Source organism: Micromesistius poutassou, assembly GCF_964030765.1.
Source record: "Micromesistius poutassou genome assembly, chromosome: 10".
Classification (NCBI taxonomy): Eukaryota; Metazoa; Chordata; class Actinopteri; order Gadiformes; family Gadidae; genus Micromesistius; species Micromesistius poutassou.
The window spans coordinates 8,162,461-8,177,488 of NC_140280.1; the positions used below are offsets into that span (position 1 = coordinate 8,162,461).

Genomic DNA, 15,028 nt, shown 5'->3' on the forward strand with positions numbered 1-15,028 from the left:
GGGATTGGTCCCCATTCAGAGTGCTGTGTGTGGAGGTGTCCGGTGACAGTTTGGACAGGTGGGTATATGACCGATACTGGGATGATAGTGTGGTCTGTATGCTCAGGGTGTCTGTAGGCCAGCCTATTATGCTTTCTTTTTCCAGCCTGTTTGCTCTGGGAGCAGTTCATCTGGTTTCAGGAGCTGGGACGGTTTCCAAACACAGCCTCAGTCGGACGCCGGTCGCATCTCGGAACAAGGAAGAACCAGAATCAGTGACAGGGCCATCCGGGAGCCGGAAGGATTTTATATTACACACCTTCAGAATGGGTGTGTGTGTGTGTGTGAGTTTGTGTTTCCGTGTCTGTATGTGTGTGGGTGTTTGTGTGTGCCTATGTGTGTGTGTGTGTGTGTTAACATATTTCGTTTACATGCGTACTCACAACAAGGTATCTAAGCAGCCAGGGGCCAGTCTCTATTGTCCTAAACAGCCATTAACAATGGAGGGGGGGTGGGAGTGTGGACTAATCAACTGTCTATCTCAGTGTTTGTTGTCAAACACAAGCCCTTCCTCGTTAGCACATTCATCATCACACAGTGATTGGATCTTAACGTGATGCCATCTTCAGAAATAGCTTTATACGTAAATGGGGGTCTCTTGATTATGCTAATCTCTTCCTTAGTGTGATCCACGTCTGCATAGATCAATGTTCCTCCATAATGACTCAACTCCCCCTCCTCCACCCACTCCTCGGAGGACACATTGAGAGCACACAGGTGGTGTTTTTGTAAAAGCGGCTTCAGGCACGCTACCATGACACTATGAACACTGGACTCCTCCCCGCTCACCTGTCTCCCTCCCTCCCAGGTATAAATGACCTCTGTTTCCGTGGCAGCATCTGCCTAGATCCCGCCCTCTTCCAAATCCACCGCACCTTTCCAAAGACACACGTTGGAGCCCAGCACAAAGGAGCAGGGAGAGAGAGAGAAAGAGCGAGGGAGAGAGAGAGAGAGGAGAGAGCCACTCGACACTTAGTTTGGGATTTACATTTGATTTGGAACTTGTGGAATCGCTGGACTTGCTGGGCTTCCTGATCTGATTCTGGTGCTGTCGTCCTCACCGATAATCCCAGAATGTCTATGGGGCTGGAGATCGTGGGCATCGCCCTGGGAGTGATCGGCTTCATCCTCTCCATCGTGGTGTGCGCTCTGCCCATGTGGAAGGTGACGGCCTTCATCGGCGCCAACATCATCACGGCGCAGACCATCTGGGAGGGCCTGTGGATGAACTGCGTGGTGCAGAGCACGGGCCAGATGCAGTGCAAGATGTACGACTCCATGCTGGCGCTGAGCTCGGACCTGCAGGCGGCGCGCGCCATGACCATCGTGGCCATCCTTCTGGGCGTGCTGGGGGTGCTCATCTCCATCGTGGGAGCCAAGTGCACCAACTGCATTGAGGAGGAGGCGTCCAAGGCCAAGGTTATGATCATCTCCGGCATCTTCTTTGTGCTGGCGGGGCTGCTGGTGCTCATCCCCGTCTCCTGGACGGCCAGCACCATCATCCATAACTTCTACAACCCCCTGCTGACCGACGCCCAGCGGCGGGAGCTGGGATCTGCGCTTTACATCGGCTGGGGCGGGGCGGGCTTGCTGCTGATCGGTGGAGCCATGCTGTGCAGCTCCTGCCCCCCCAAGGAGCAGAGGTACAAAGCCCCACGCATGGCCTACTCTGCACCGCGCAGCGCCAGCGCTGCCGCGGGCTACGACCGGAAGGACTACGTGTGAGAGGGACAGCGGCGGCGGCAGGCCGGAGGACGGGGGCCCGGAGGACAGGGGCCTCGGCGTGTGAATGTGAAGCGCTGTGAGAAAGAAACGCAGCTTGAATCTTCTGAGTTGACTCCGACATGAAGGCTTATGGTGTGTGGTATTGGTTTTGTTTGACAGTTTGTTATGCACAGTATATAAATATATACTTATAACTGATAAATATATATATATATTAATAAATATATAAATATATATATATATATTTATCAGTTAGAAATGTTTTGTCTCATTAAAATATTTGTACATACATTTTTTGTAACATATGATCTATACCTATCCACGTGTAATTCAAAATGTCTGTGTCACTGTGTGAACGTGGAGGGAAGGCTAGGGCCAGGGTTAACCCAAACCCTAACCCTAACCCTAAATCTACCCCTAACCATAACCTAACCCTCACCTCCCAAGCCCCACTGTCCCCTTCTGAGAGGGGTGTCGCGTTTCGCTGAAACCAGTTTTTAGAAGAAACACTTCCCTGCGTTTGCAGACAATGACAGGGAAAAGCCTGTTGGTCTGTGAGCGTGTGTGAGTGTGTGTGGGGAGGGTGGGTTTTGCATGTGTTTGCTTACATGAGTTTCTGTTGAGACTGAAACCTAAGCTCCAGGTATCCGTAGAAGGCCACGGGTCACGGATATTTTTGGTTCTTGGTGCGCAATTTTTTTTTATCTTTGTGTATGTGAGTGTGTGTTTGTGTTTCTGGGGGACGTCTGTTGATTCCATACAACCTGATACACAACCATTTTGTATTTTACAGTCTTCATTGCAATGCTGAAGTGTAGTGCCTGTTGTTGTGATCTGTGGTGTCTGTGTACTGTAAGACACGAAGCAGAACGGATATCTGGGCTGCGGCCCAGTGGCCCTCTGTTTGACAAACAAATAAAGGAAGGCACTGGACAGCAGGGAAGAGCAGGGGACAGACAGACAGAGAGAAGGAGGATGTTTCTGAAAAACCTATATTCATATATATATATATATATATATACTGTATATATATAGATATAGATGTATATACATATATATATATATATATATATATATATATATATATATATGTTAATACATCTATATATCTCTCTATATATAGATATATAGATGTATATATAAACATATTTCAACTAATAATTTTCGTCCTGCAAAAAGAATAACTCTTTAAGTCCAATACTTTGATGTTTATGTTTTGCATATATTCATATATTCATTCCACTTATGAATCGCATCCATCTGATTCTGGATTCAAGGACGCTTTCAATTTGCAGTCTCAGTGTAGAAGTTTTGTTATGTTTAATAAAAGTCAAGTGTTCTAATCATGGAGTAACTGGTGTTGTTTTATGTTCTGCCTTGAAATTAGTATTTCTAAGGTTGGCCGAAGTGATACCTGCAGTCCAGAGGTCTTAAAAAAGAAAGACCATTGTGAAAAACAAAAGCTACTAAGAAAACCATACAGATATGACCATAGATTACACCCATACCCACACAAACCCATCCACACACGCACACACACAAAAACACACACACCCACAAACACACCCATACACGCAAACACACATAAACCCTCCTACACATGCACACATACACACACACACAAACACACACACACAAAGGCAAGTACACAACACTTTATTGAAGCTACACTTTGCACTCTCAAATATATTACACTCAAAGCATCAATGTGATCTGACATACATATTCATCATATTCATCATGTAATAAATCACCATAGATGGAGCGATTGCTTTCGCACGCTGATCGCAGCTTATATAAGGGAGGGGTCAGATTCTGAAGGAAACTGCTTATTTTTACAGCCAAATAATCTGTAGGCAAAAGATCCAAAGGTGCTTTCATCTGATAGGAAATTACCTCTTGTCCTCACCTTCAGAAACCAGCCTCTTTCACCAGGAACAAGGAGCTGCCCTCAACTATGGCCCGTCCACTGTTCCTTCAGGGCCAGTGAACCAGCTGTGGATATATATATACCGCATATATATATATATAAATATATATACATATTTATAAAACGGGGGGCCTAAATCAAGCGATCTGATTGGTTCCCAACCGTGGTATATTGAGCGTATACACACAGCTATGACGCCCGTTCAGTTTACAGAGTCCAGTATCACTCCGCGCCTAACTTGAACTGTTGTTTATTTATATATAAAAGCGATAGCATAGTTCACTGAAGCCTAAAAAAAGCCTGTAAAGCAATAGGCACACGGTCGCCGGCAATTTAGCCTTCTAAATTGCTAAATTGCCGGCGAACCAAGCTACCGTCTCTAGCCTTCTCTCTGAAGGACGCTAGTGTGTTGCATAGCAACCGCCGTACACTTTGCCGGCAGCCGGGAGGGACTACTTTTCTGTATTCGTTAAAAAAAATGCTTTTCCGACTTTCTCGCTTTTTCAAAATTGAGGGTGTCTATGACTTTAATTTCGCCATATTTACGTAACCGTTTTATAAAAGCAATAGATCACTTCAGTCAGTGATATACGGTAATTATACCACAGTGAAGGGGGTCGCCGCCCCTCCGCTGCGCGTCGGGACGGACAACGCCCCTTAACTGTGGTATAATGAGCGTATACCACGGCCTGTCGTGATCTATTGCTTAAATATATATGAATATCTATATATACATATATAGATATATATAGATATATATATATGTATATATATATATATATATATATATATATATATATATATATATATATATATACATATATATACATATTACATATATATATTATACTGTAGGCAGAAGCAAAGTCCAACTGATAGGTGGTATTAGCACAATCGCCCCAGCTTATCAAAGATTGTTTAACCTCTATAAATGTTTAGGTGAAACAGAGATAACTGTTGCAAACATCCCAAAGAGCTATCTTGTTCATATGAGCATAATGAACAAGATAGTAGGGATGCTGCCGAAAAAGGGGAGAGCATAAGTGTGCATGTAACATGGCTTCACCTAACTCAATATAAACGGCCACTCATGTTCAAATGAGGAAAACTCTCTTTTACGTTTATCTTTTTAACCAAATATATTTAAGCAATCTTACACAAGATGGCGTTCTTGAATGTCATTATTGGTATGCGAAGCACAGCCGTAGGAACGAGGCGCTTGCGCCGAGTTCCGAAGTACCAATAATGACATTCAAGAACGCCATCGAGTGTAAGATTGCGATTCAATAACACAAACCATCTTCATCATCAACAATATTGTAAAATATTTTCATATTGTTAATTTGCCCTCCAATTCAAGCTTTCTGCCCGAGTTCATCTCCATCAGAAAATAGTTCCTATAGTAACGATAGCCGACTCTTGGTCAATTGAACGTTGTTATGGAAACTAGGCTCATGAAAGTAGTTTCGGCTAGTTAGCGTAGCGATACTTTCTGTAATTAGGCACAATCTTTTTGTCCGTTCTTTCACCAGGCATTTAAACACGCTCGAGAATGGGAATTGACCAATCAGAGTGCTTGCTTAAACTTGCGTGTTATTGAATTACAAATCCATGCCTCAATTGTGGTATAGAATGCATTTCATAGAAGTATAAAACTTTAAATATGTGAACCCCTGTGCCAGTGATCCAGTTTCCTCCACCTTCTGTTGGAGGAGCTCTCTTTGACTAACAAACCTCTATACAAATAAGGGGATTCATTTCCATATTTAGACAGATTGTGAAGCAGCTCTTGATTGAAGGAAGGACATGGCAGAGAACTCTGAGTTCTACTGAGCATGGCAGCAACAGTCTGAAAGCCTGCCGTCAACATTCATTCCTTCATATGATTCATAGAAGGAATGAATGATATGAATGAAGGAATGAATCCTGTGTCTGGCAGGGGCCTGCAGGGCACTACAACTGACAGTTCCTTTCTGCTTTCTGTCTCTCTCTCTCCATACCATCTCTGTTTCTGTCTCTCTCTCCCTACCATCACTCTTTCTGTCCCTCTCTCCCTACCATCACTCTTTCTGTCCCTCTCTCCATACCGTCTCTCTTTCTGTCTTTCTCTCCATATCGTCTCCCTTTCTGTCTTTCTCTCCCCATATCATCTCTCTTTCTGTCTCTCTTCCCACCATCTCTCTTTCTGTCTCTCTTCCCACCATCTCTCTTTCTGTCTCTCTTCCCACCATCTCTCTTTCTGTCTCTCTCTCCCTACCATCACTCTTTCTGTCCCTCTCTCCCTACCATCACTCTTTCTGTCCCTCTCTCCATACCGTCTCTCTTTCTGTCTTTCTCTCCATATCGTCTCTCTTTCTGTCTTTCTCTCCCCATACCATCTCTCTTTCTGTCTCTCTTCCCACCATCTCTCTTTCTGTCTCTCTCCCCCTACCATCTGTCTGTCTCTCTCTCCCCATACCATCTCTCTTTCTGTCTCTCTTCCCACCATCTCTCTTTCTGTCTCTCTCCCCCTACCATCTGTCTGTCTCTCTCTCCCCATACCATCTCTCTGTCTGTCTCTCTCTCTCTCCATACCATCTCTCTTTCTGTCTCTCTCTCCCCCTACCATCTCTCTGTCTGTCTCTCTCTCCCCCTACCATCTCTCTGTCTGTCTCTCTCTCTCTCCATACCATCTCTATTTCTGTCCCTCTCTCCATATCATCTCTCTTTCTGTCTCTCTCTCTCTCTCTCCATACCATATCTATTTCTGTCTCTCTCTCTCTCTCTCTCCATACCATCTCTATTTCTGTCTCTCTCTCCATATCATCTCTCTTTCTGTCTCTCTCTCTCTCCATACCATCTCTATTTCTGTCCCTCTCTCCATATCATCTCTCTTTCTGTCTCTCTCTCCCCATACCATCCCTCTTTCTGTCAGTATCTCATATGATAAACAACAGCCAACACCACATGACAAGAGAAACTCATGAATGAACGAGGGCACTATGACCTCATTAAGTTTGACGTGTGACAGATACTGTTTTTTAGTATCTGTGTCATGACACACACACTGGATGTAGGTCATTTTAAGAACTTTATGACGTTATCTTTATGAGATATGAACCCATTATATTTTGTGGACCATTTTGGCTGTTCATGATTTTTCAGTCAGTGTTAGGTTCAGGTTGGAATTATATATTTGTTATTTGGGGTTTATCTTTGATAAAAACCTGAACTGCCCATTTCTCCGTCTCTCTCTCTCTCTCTCTCTCTCTCTCTCTCTCTCTCTCTCTCTCTCTCTCTCTCTCTCTCTCTCTCTCTCTCTCTCTCTCTCTCTCTCTCTCTCGCAAACAAAAACGCACACAAATATATGCAACAATTCGACAGCACACACACATCCACATCCACACCCACATCCACATACAACCCTTTCCCCGCAGCTTTGGGGCTGTGCTCTGTTCCCAGTGGGATTCACTCCAGGAGACCATCCCCATGGAAACAACAGGATGTAACCACACACAGCTCCATCCCAGTGGGCTCGTAACGGTGAGAGAGGAGTAGCTGCTTGAGGGTCCTTAGAGGGCCCCTCCATGTTTCACTGGACAGGGGCCCTTAGAGGCCCCTCCATGCTGCATGGACAGGGCTCCTAACAGTGAGAGAGTGAAACATGGCAGGCCCTTAGAGGCCCCTCCATGTTTAACTGCTCTCTCCTGTTCTTCAACGGTCCGCTGCAGAGATTTCGCTGTATAAACTAAATATTGAAGGTGAAGAAAGGAGTGAGTAGCTGATTATAGATCAGCTGTTCACACAACTACATATCACACAGGCAAATGCGTTTTTTGTCAAAGATGTGTTTCAAAATGGAGCTGGTATTACAAATCATAAATAGCACTGATCATATTGTAAACAGGAACTACTTTCAATACATTGTTCAGTATTGCTGTCTTATGTCAGGTTTATGTATGAACAGATGTGATGTAGGGTTGGGTTGCGTCATCTCTAACCTGGCAGTTGGCGTCACTGTTAATAGAGATGGTGTTGCCAGATCCAGCAAGGATAAAACAAAGTAACCCCCATTATATGTTTCATGTGGTTGGCTGAATGAGTCTAACATGGACGTTTAGGTGCTTCAAAATCAAATGTTTTACTATCCAAAATAATTGGTAACATCTTGATGATCTCAATTTGATAATATTTTGCACACACTGAGGAAGTAGGCCAAACCCCAATAGGAAACAGTGAACCGTTTCCAAATGTCAACCTTTGGTGACAGGAGTACAATTTCAGAATTCAAACACGTATCCCAGTAACACCGCCAAGAAGGGGACTCTGCTCTTGAGGGACATATGATGTAAGATAATTGTCCTACTCCTAATCACGACACTGTCATCATTTGTAGCCCAATACAGCTCCCCCTGGTGGAGGGTGTTATGAACTCAGAAAGCCGTGCTACAAGTTCCAATGTGTTAGAATTATTGATTACATCTCTGATATTAAACAATAGGATACATAACTTACACTATAATCAATATTTTATTTAATTCGTTCTAAACTAAATATGTTTCATATGACAATGGTTTATATCTAATTTAAGAACTGACAAACTATGGCTGGGAATTATATTTTCATTAAAACTAAAAGATGTGCGCATGAAAGACCTACAGAAATGCATCTGAAATGCATGGCGTTTAACTGTTTGCTTTAAATATGATATTATATCATGTCATATAATATACTCCGCCAGTGGTTTACGTTGCGTGACGAACGTATTGTCTACGTCATGACGCACGACCAGCTGTCAACGCGACGCGATGACTCCTCATCCTGGCATCCTGGGCAGCGGGCACGAAGGTGGACGCACAGATTTACGTTAGCTTCTGTTGCGAGATTGATCATCGCATGTCCTTGTCCCGACTCTGCGCCGGACCGATCGTACCATGAGCGTGTTGCATCGCTTGTTCCAGACCGGCCTGCTGTGCGGGAGGGCTCAGTGCCGCTCAGCCACGGGACGGGGGTCCATGTGCGGCGGGGCCGCTCCAGTCGCCCGGTTCTCCAGCTCTGCAAGGTAAAATTATATTTGAAAAAAAAACACAGTGTCGACGTTTATCATTAGTCCGTTTTTTCATTGCTCTCATCGATCAATTTGCCATTCGTGTCTTTAAAAAGCAGAGGCGGATAATGGAGGTTAGTGATGCAGCGTTATGTCTGATGGTCCATTAGGTCAAATGGACTGGATGACATTCAGAAGCAGCTACTTGGCTAGCTCCGACAGTGATCCAGTGTGTAGGATTCCTCTGATGAAATAGGCTCAGACAGTCAGACTTGGCAAGATATGGCGGTTAAATAAAGCTTAATGTCGGGATAGTTGTCTGCGAAAGGAACACTGTCGTGAGGGACGAGGAGCAGTGAATGGCGACACAACTATTGTTCTCGTCTGGGTGATGGATCAAAATAGCATTTTCACTGCCTTAACGGACATACCTGTAAAACAATTATATTACAATGATAACGGCAACCCGACCTATGAACGGTTCTCCTCATAGCCCAGTGAATCTGACCTATGAACGGTTCTCCTCACAGCCCAGTGAACACGACCTATGAACGGTTCTCCTCACAGCCCAGTGAATCTGACCTATGACCTGTTCTCCCCCCTCAGCCCGGTGAACCTCACCTATGACGTGTTCGACGGGAAGGGCGAGAGCACTCCGCTCGTGTTCCTCCACGGCCTGTTTGGGAGCAAGTCCAACTTCCACTCCATCGCCAAGTCCCTGGTGCAGCGCACCGGCAGGAAGGTAATGCAGGGGGGAAAGCTCTGAAACGGTCCTGTGCGTCGTTAGTTGAGAGCCTGTCATAATGGATGGGGGGTCTCAGCCACCTCGTTTTCCCCCCATCCCAAGTGTTGTAACCATCTTTTGTCCAGTTAGGTGCTGACCATTGATGCCCGTAACCATGGTACCAGCCCACACAACCCGGTGCTGACCTACGAGGCCATGGCCAGTGATCTCAAGCACCTGCTCACCAAGCTCCACATTGAGAAGTGTGTTCTGATTGGCCACAGCATGGGAGGGAAGGTAGCCATGACTACGGCGCTGACACAGGTAAAGTCCTCAGTATAACAGGATTTTATGGCCCAAAACATGAGGAGGTATTGAATGGGGACTGTGCAAAAGTATGATATACTCTGGCCAATTAAAAGTAAAGGGCTGATTATGGTCCCACGTTCGCGCAACGCAATGACCACGCAGACGCTTCAACGCAGTCGCAAACCTTTATGGAGTCGGGTTTTAGTAAGCAGCCCTTGCGGCTGCATCGCCTCGTGGGACCATAATCAGCCCTTAACACAACGCATCCATGAACAGGCAGACGTTGTTTTGTCAAGGTCGTTGTTTCTTGGCCTGCTCACCTTCTTCTTCTCCTTCTCCTCCTTCTCCTTCCTCCCCCTGTTGTCTGATCCTCCAGCCTGACCTGGTGGAGAGGCTGGTGGTGGTGGACATCAGCCCCGCCCAGACCACCACGCGGACCAACTTCCGCTTCTACATCAACGCCATGCAGGCAGTGACGGTGTCCAGCACGCTGCCCCGCTCCACCGCCCGGAGGATGGCCGAGGACCAGCTCCGCAAGCAAGTCAAGGTCTGAGCTAGTGCTGTACCTCCTGACCTAGTGCTGTACCTCCTGACCTAGTGCTGTCCCTCCTCACCTAGTGCTGTACCTCCTGACCTAGTGCTGTCCCTCCTCACCTAGTGCTGTCCCTCCTGTCCTAGTGCTGTCCCTCCTCACCTAATGCTGTCCCTCCTGTCCTAGTGCTGTCCCTCCTCACCTAATGCTGTCCCTCCTGTCCTAGTGCTGTCCCTCCTCACCTAGTGCTGTCCCTCCTCACCTAGTGCTGTACCTCCTGACCTAGTGCTGTTCCTCCTCACCTAATGCTGTCCCTCCTAACCTAATGCTGTCCCTCCTGACCTAGTGCTGTCCCTCCTGACCTAGTGGGGTCTCTCCTGACCTAGTGCTGTTCCTCCTGACCCTCCTGACCTAGTGGGGTCTCTCCTGACCTAGTGCTGTTCCTCCTGACCCTCCTGACCTAGTGGGGTCCCTCCTGACCTAGTGGGGCCCCTCCTGACCCTCCTGTCGTAGTGGGGTCCTTCCTGACCTAGTGCTGTCCCCCCTGATCTAGTGCTGTCCCCCCTGATCTAGTGGGGTTCCTCCTGATCTAGTGGGGTCCCTCCTGTCCCTCATTTCCTAGTGGGGTCCCTGGTGGTGTCCTTCCTGACCTTCTGGTGTCCCCCCTGATCTAGTGGATATCAAAAAAAGTGTTCTGATATCCAATAGCATTAAACGACAGCGGTTTGAAGTAAGGCTGAACGATTTGGGGAAATAATCAAATTGCGATTATTTCGACCAATGGTGCAATTGCGATTTAGGATACGATTTTTCTTTTTAAAGTTCCTTATATTTAAGCAATATCACACGAGAGGGAGTGCTGTTGTACTGTATATCAGCACGGCTGTGATTCGGTCGTAGGCACGAGGCCGCAGGCCGAGTGCCGCAGATAATCACACCGTGCTGATATACAGTACAACAGCACGACCTCGAGTGTGATATTGCTTTTATACAACAGTGCTACGAGCACATTTTATTAGTTAACAGTAATAAGAAACAAGAGATTATGATTTGTTTGTTTAGTAATCATTTATTCGGCTCCGCCAACAAAAATAGTTCCGCAACTGAAGGGAGACTAGGCTGTTGCCAGGCAACACATATACAGTACATAAACATTCCTAGACACAAGCTCGCTACTCTGTGTCAGAGCGATAGGCTCTGCTCTGTGTCCGCCGCTACTTTGTATCATTTACATTTATCTGAATGTTTCCATTTATTGTGCAACCACTGAAATATGAGTCTGTTGACAGACGCTTTGGTGGCATGATGTGTGTTTCTGGTGAGTTAACAGCTCGATCAGCAGCAACAGCTGATGTAACGTTAGCTAATAACGGTTATTAGAACGCCCGTACAGCGGAGTGATTATGTCTGTGAAAAGTCCCAGTGCTGTTATACTGTATATCAGCACTATGGAATGTCTCGTTGTCCAATCAAATTGCTCGGTTGGGACCGGTCGGAACTAACTGTTGTATAATCTGTATTATTCACTAAACAAGCAATAAATCATTCTATAGTCTGACCAAACAACAACATTGGAAGCATTCAACATATAAACTGCTCTTTCCTTTAGGCCAGGCCTAGATGCATAAATTGATATTATAACATGTTTATTAAACTATTGAATTGTAAAAGAAAAATAAATACGAACCTTACTAATCTCCAGTCAGTCACAGTAACAAATCCTAATCCTGTCGGTTTGAATTTGATTAATCGTTCAGCCCTAGTTTGAAGCCTATGCTCCTCCATTCAGGAACACTGTTTGAATCCTATGCTCCTCCCATTCAGGAACACTCTGTTCGCCAGTTCCTGCTGACCAACCTGGTGGAGACCAACGGCCAGTACTCCTGGAGAGTCAACCTGGCGGCCATTTCGGCGCACCTTGATGACATCATGAGCTTTCCAAGTCTGGACACCACCTATGATGGCCCCACCCTGTTCCTGGGTGGAGCTAGTTCTGCCTACATCAGGTAGGACCTACGGACCTGTCATGGACCCAGAAGGCTGGATGGAAGGGTTACTCCAGCTGTGGAGGAATGGTTGAGCTGCACTGGTCTTGTATTGGTTGAGCCATATTGGTTGAGCTGTACTGGTCTTGTACTGGTTGAGCCATACTGGTTGGTTTCGTACTGGTTGAGCTGTACTGGTTGAACCGTACTGGTTGGTCTTGTACTGGTTGAGCCGTACTGGTTGCTGGACCACATATGAAGTGGCTACATGATATGAAGTGGTTGCTTGATATAAAGTGGTTAATGGTCTGAACACACTGCTGTGGTCTGACACGAGGCACCAGACGTGGGTCATTAATTGGATCATGGCATTAGGCGTCTAATGGATTAGATATCTGTTTAGAAGTCTGCATAAGTATGCAGCACATTACGTGGTGTCTGTGGATTCCTCAGTATAAAGTATAAAGCTAGTTGTGTTCCACCAGAACCAAGCACAGAAAAGAACAAATCCCCCATAATGGAAATGGATTATCTCTGTACAGTGCATAATAGTATCAGGGACCCTAGCGATTCCTAGACTCATTCGCAACACGTCTGTCACAGATGGTGCAGCCCCTTTCTTTTGTGACAGTGCTGGTATTCCTGTCTCCTCCTCCCTGCAGCTCAGAGGACTACCCGGAGATCCAGCGGTTGTTTCCCTGCGCTGACATCCAGTACATCCCGGACGCAAGCCATTGGATCCACGCAGACAAACCGCTGGACTTCATCAGCTCCATCAGTTCCTTCCTGCAGTCGTAGGGAGGCTGAGTGGGCTCCCTCCCCAGCCTAGCAGCATCCCAGCCCCCCTGCTGAGGGGTGCCCCTGAGCAGGGCCCCTTGGCTGCAAACTCTCACGTGGCAGATGATCCCCCAGGTACCCAGGACGTCCGCCCGTGGTCATAACAAGACTAACGTTTAAAGTCCCGGACCAAAACCCTTTCTCTGATGCAGTCGGTTTGAGTTCAACATGTGTAGTGCATAGTAGCGTGTTTGTTGATGATGTTTCAGTCTTTTTACTTTGTGCATTTCTCATCAACGGCTGGCAGATGTAGAATATTGAGTTTGTAGAGTTGGTGTTAGTTGAATTAGTGGCTAGTAGTTTCATGACATATAAAAGTACTTGATGCTATTGGGTCTTAATTAAGGGAAGTTGGAAATAAATTCCTTATCCAAAGAATTTGTTGGCACAGGTCCGCGGCGGTGAGAAGGATGTGTATGTAGGAAATGTCATTCCTCCCTGCTTCTAGAACAGTCTGGATGTAGTTAAACTGAAGATCTGGTATGATGATAAGAGAGGCTTTTCTCCATGGAATAAGTCAAGAATGTCCGTCGTCAAACAAGACTGGAAAATAATTGTGTGCGCTAGTGTAAGTGTTTTGTATTGATGTTCCTGATAGTTGTGCATTACTGGTGTTGTAGAACTCATGTAGTTGTTTACCACGTCACCTCCTCCATGTCAACCTGGTCCATAGATGAGGTGCTCCCCTGGGTCGGTGGAATAGCTGGCTGTGCTTTTATATTATGCCAACCAGAACAGCTACGTCAAGCTGTGTGCTGAATATTTCAGGTTACAACTGTGTGAGTGTGTGTATGCCTGTGTGTGTGTGTATGTGTGTTTGTGCGTGTGCCTGCTCGGGATAAAGAAGCCGTATTGTGCAGTCCTGTCTTTTCTTATTTCTATCCCACTTATCAGTGTGGAGATGGTTGTTACTTAAACCATGTACATGTATCACCCTTATCTTTGGGGTAAAGGCTGTATAGTCTTCTGTATGCTGCAGTGTTCCATGTTGGGTCATCATAGTGTTGTTAATGGCGTTTTCTTTATTTCAGAAGGGTCTTGGTATTTATCATTTCAAATATAAATAGGGCAGCTACTGCCATGTGTCTCTTGTCTTGGTGAGCAGGGTGTGTTTGACTCTCCTCAAACCCTCTGTACGGTGTCGTAGGACAGCACCTTCCTCACCCCACACATGGGGAGCAGACCCAGAGTGGGTCCAGACGGCACCATGCAGAGCTTGAGGAGTCCTCTTTAGTCAGTGGGATCAGTGGGCAGCTGGGCTGCCGCTTGTGGGAAATGTATTGAATCTAAAATGTATTAAAGGTCTAGCACAAAATCGGTTTTGTACCCAATTATAATGGCACTTGCTATTAGATCCAAGCAGTCCAGTTAGTTTTTCTTATGCCAATTTTCTGAATGACTTGAAATATAGGGATTGTATCTGAATGAAACCAGAAGGGCAAAGGCCCTTCTTGACATGAGCAACTTAAACAATGTCAGTCGAATGAGGGTGGTTGAGAATGTCTTCAGAGCTCCAATATAAAAGTAAATTTAATCACTTTGATTTAGAAACAGACTGACGTGTCTGATGCTGTAGTCTAAGCATGCCTTTCTCCTGGTTATATGTGGATCTTTGCGTCTCCAGGCTACATGGTTTTGAGCCATTATGATTTATTTTTTAAATGATATTCCTTATAGACAATGAAATAACATAAAAAAAACTAGAATTAAAAAAGAATATGAGATGTGTATATGAGTGAATTATTTAGATGTACAGTATAAATCTATATATTTACAAAATGTATGATGGATATATACAATAAAATTACCTAACATGGAGTCTGTTAATCCCCAGTGTATGTGTTATTAGAGAGAGAGAGCTATAGATATACATATATATATATATATATATATATATACATATACATTTATTCTGGAAGCT

At 45.4% G+C, this 15,028-nt stretch overlaps 1 protein-coding gene and 1 pseudogene across 2 annotated transcripts; both read left to right on the top strand.

The window, feature by feature from the left end:
- The first annotated feature begins 1,113 nt into the window (after positions 1–1,113).
- Positions 1,114–1,764, top strand: LOC311354010 (claudin-3 pseudogene; annotated as a pseudogene). Its single transcript has one exon. The product of its transcript is annotated as a claudin-3 pseudogene (transcript).
- A 6,736-nt stretch (positions 1,765–8,500) lies between these two features.
- Positions 8,501–14,925, top strand: abhd11 (abhydrolase domain containing 11). Its single transcript, XM_084473929.1, has 6 exons — positions 8,501–8,735; positions 9,327–9,462; positions 9,595–9,768; positions 10,130–10,300; positions 12,110–12,291; positions 12,933–14,925. Exons 1-6 carry the CDS (start codon positions 8,608–8,610, stop codon positions 13,066–13,068), a joined length of 927 nt encoding a protein of 308 aa, XP_084330055.1. The 5' UTR covers positions 8,501–8,607; the 3' UTR covers positions 13,069–14,925.
- Positions 14,926–15,028: the final 103 nt, after the last annotated feature.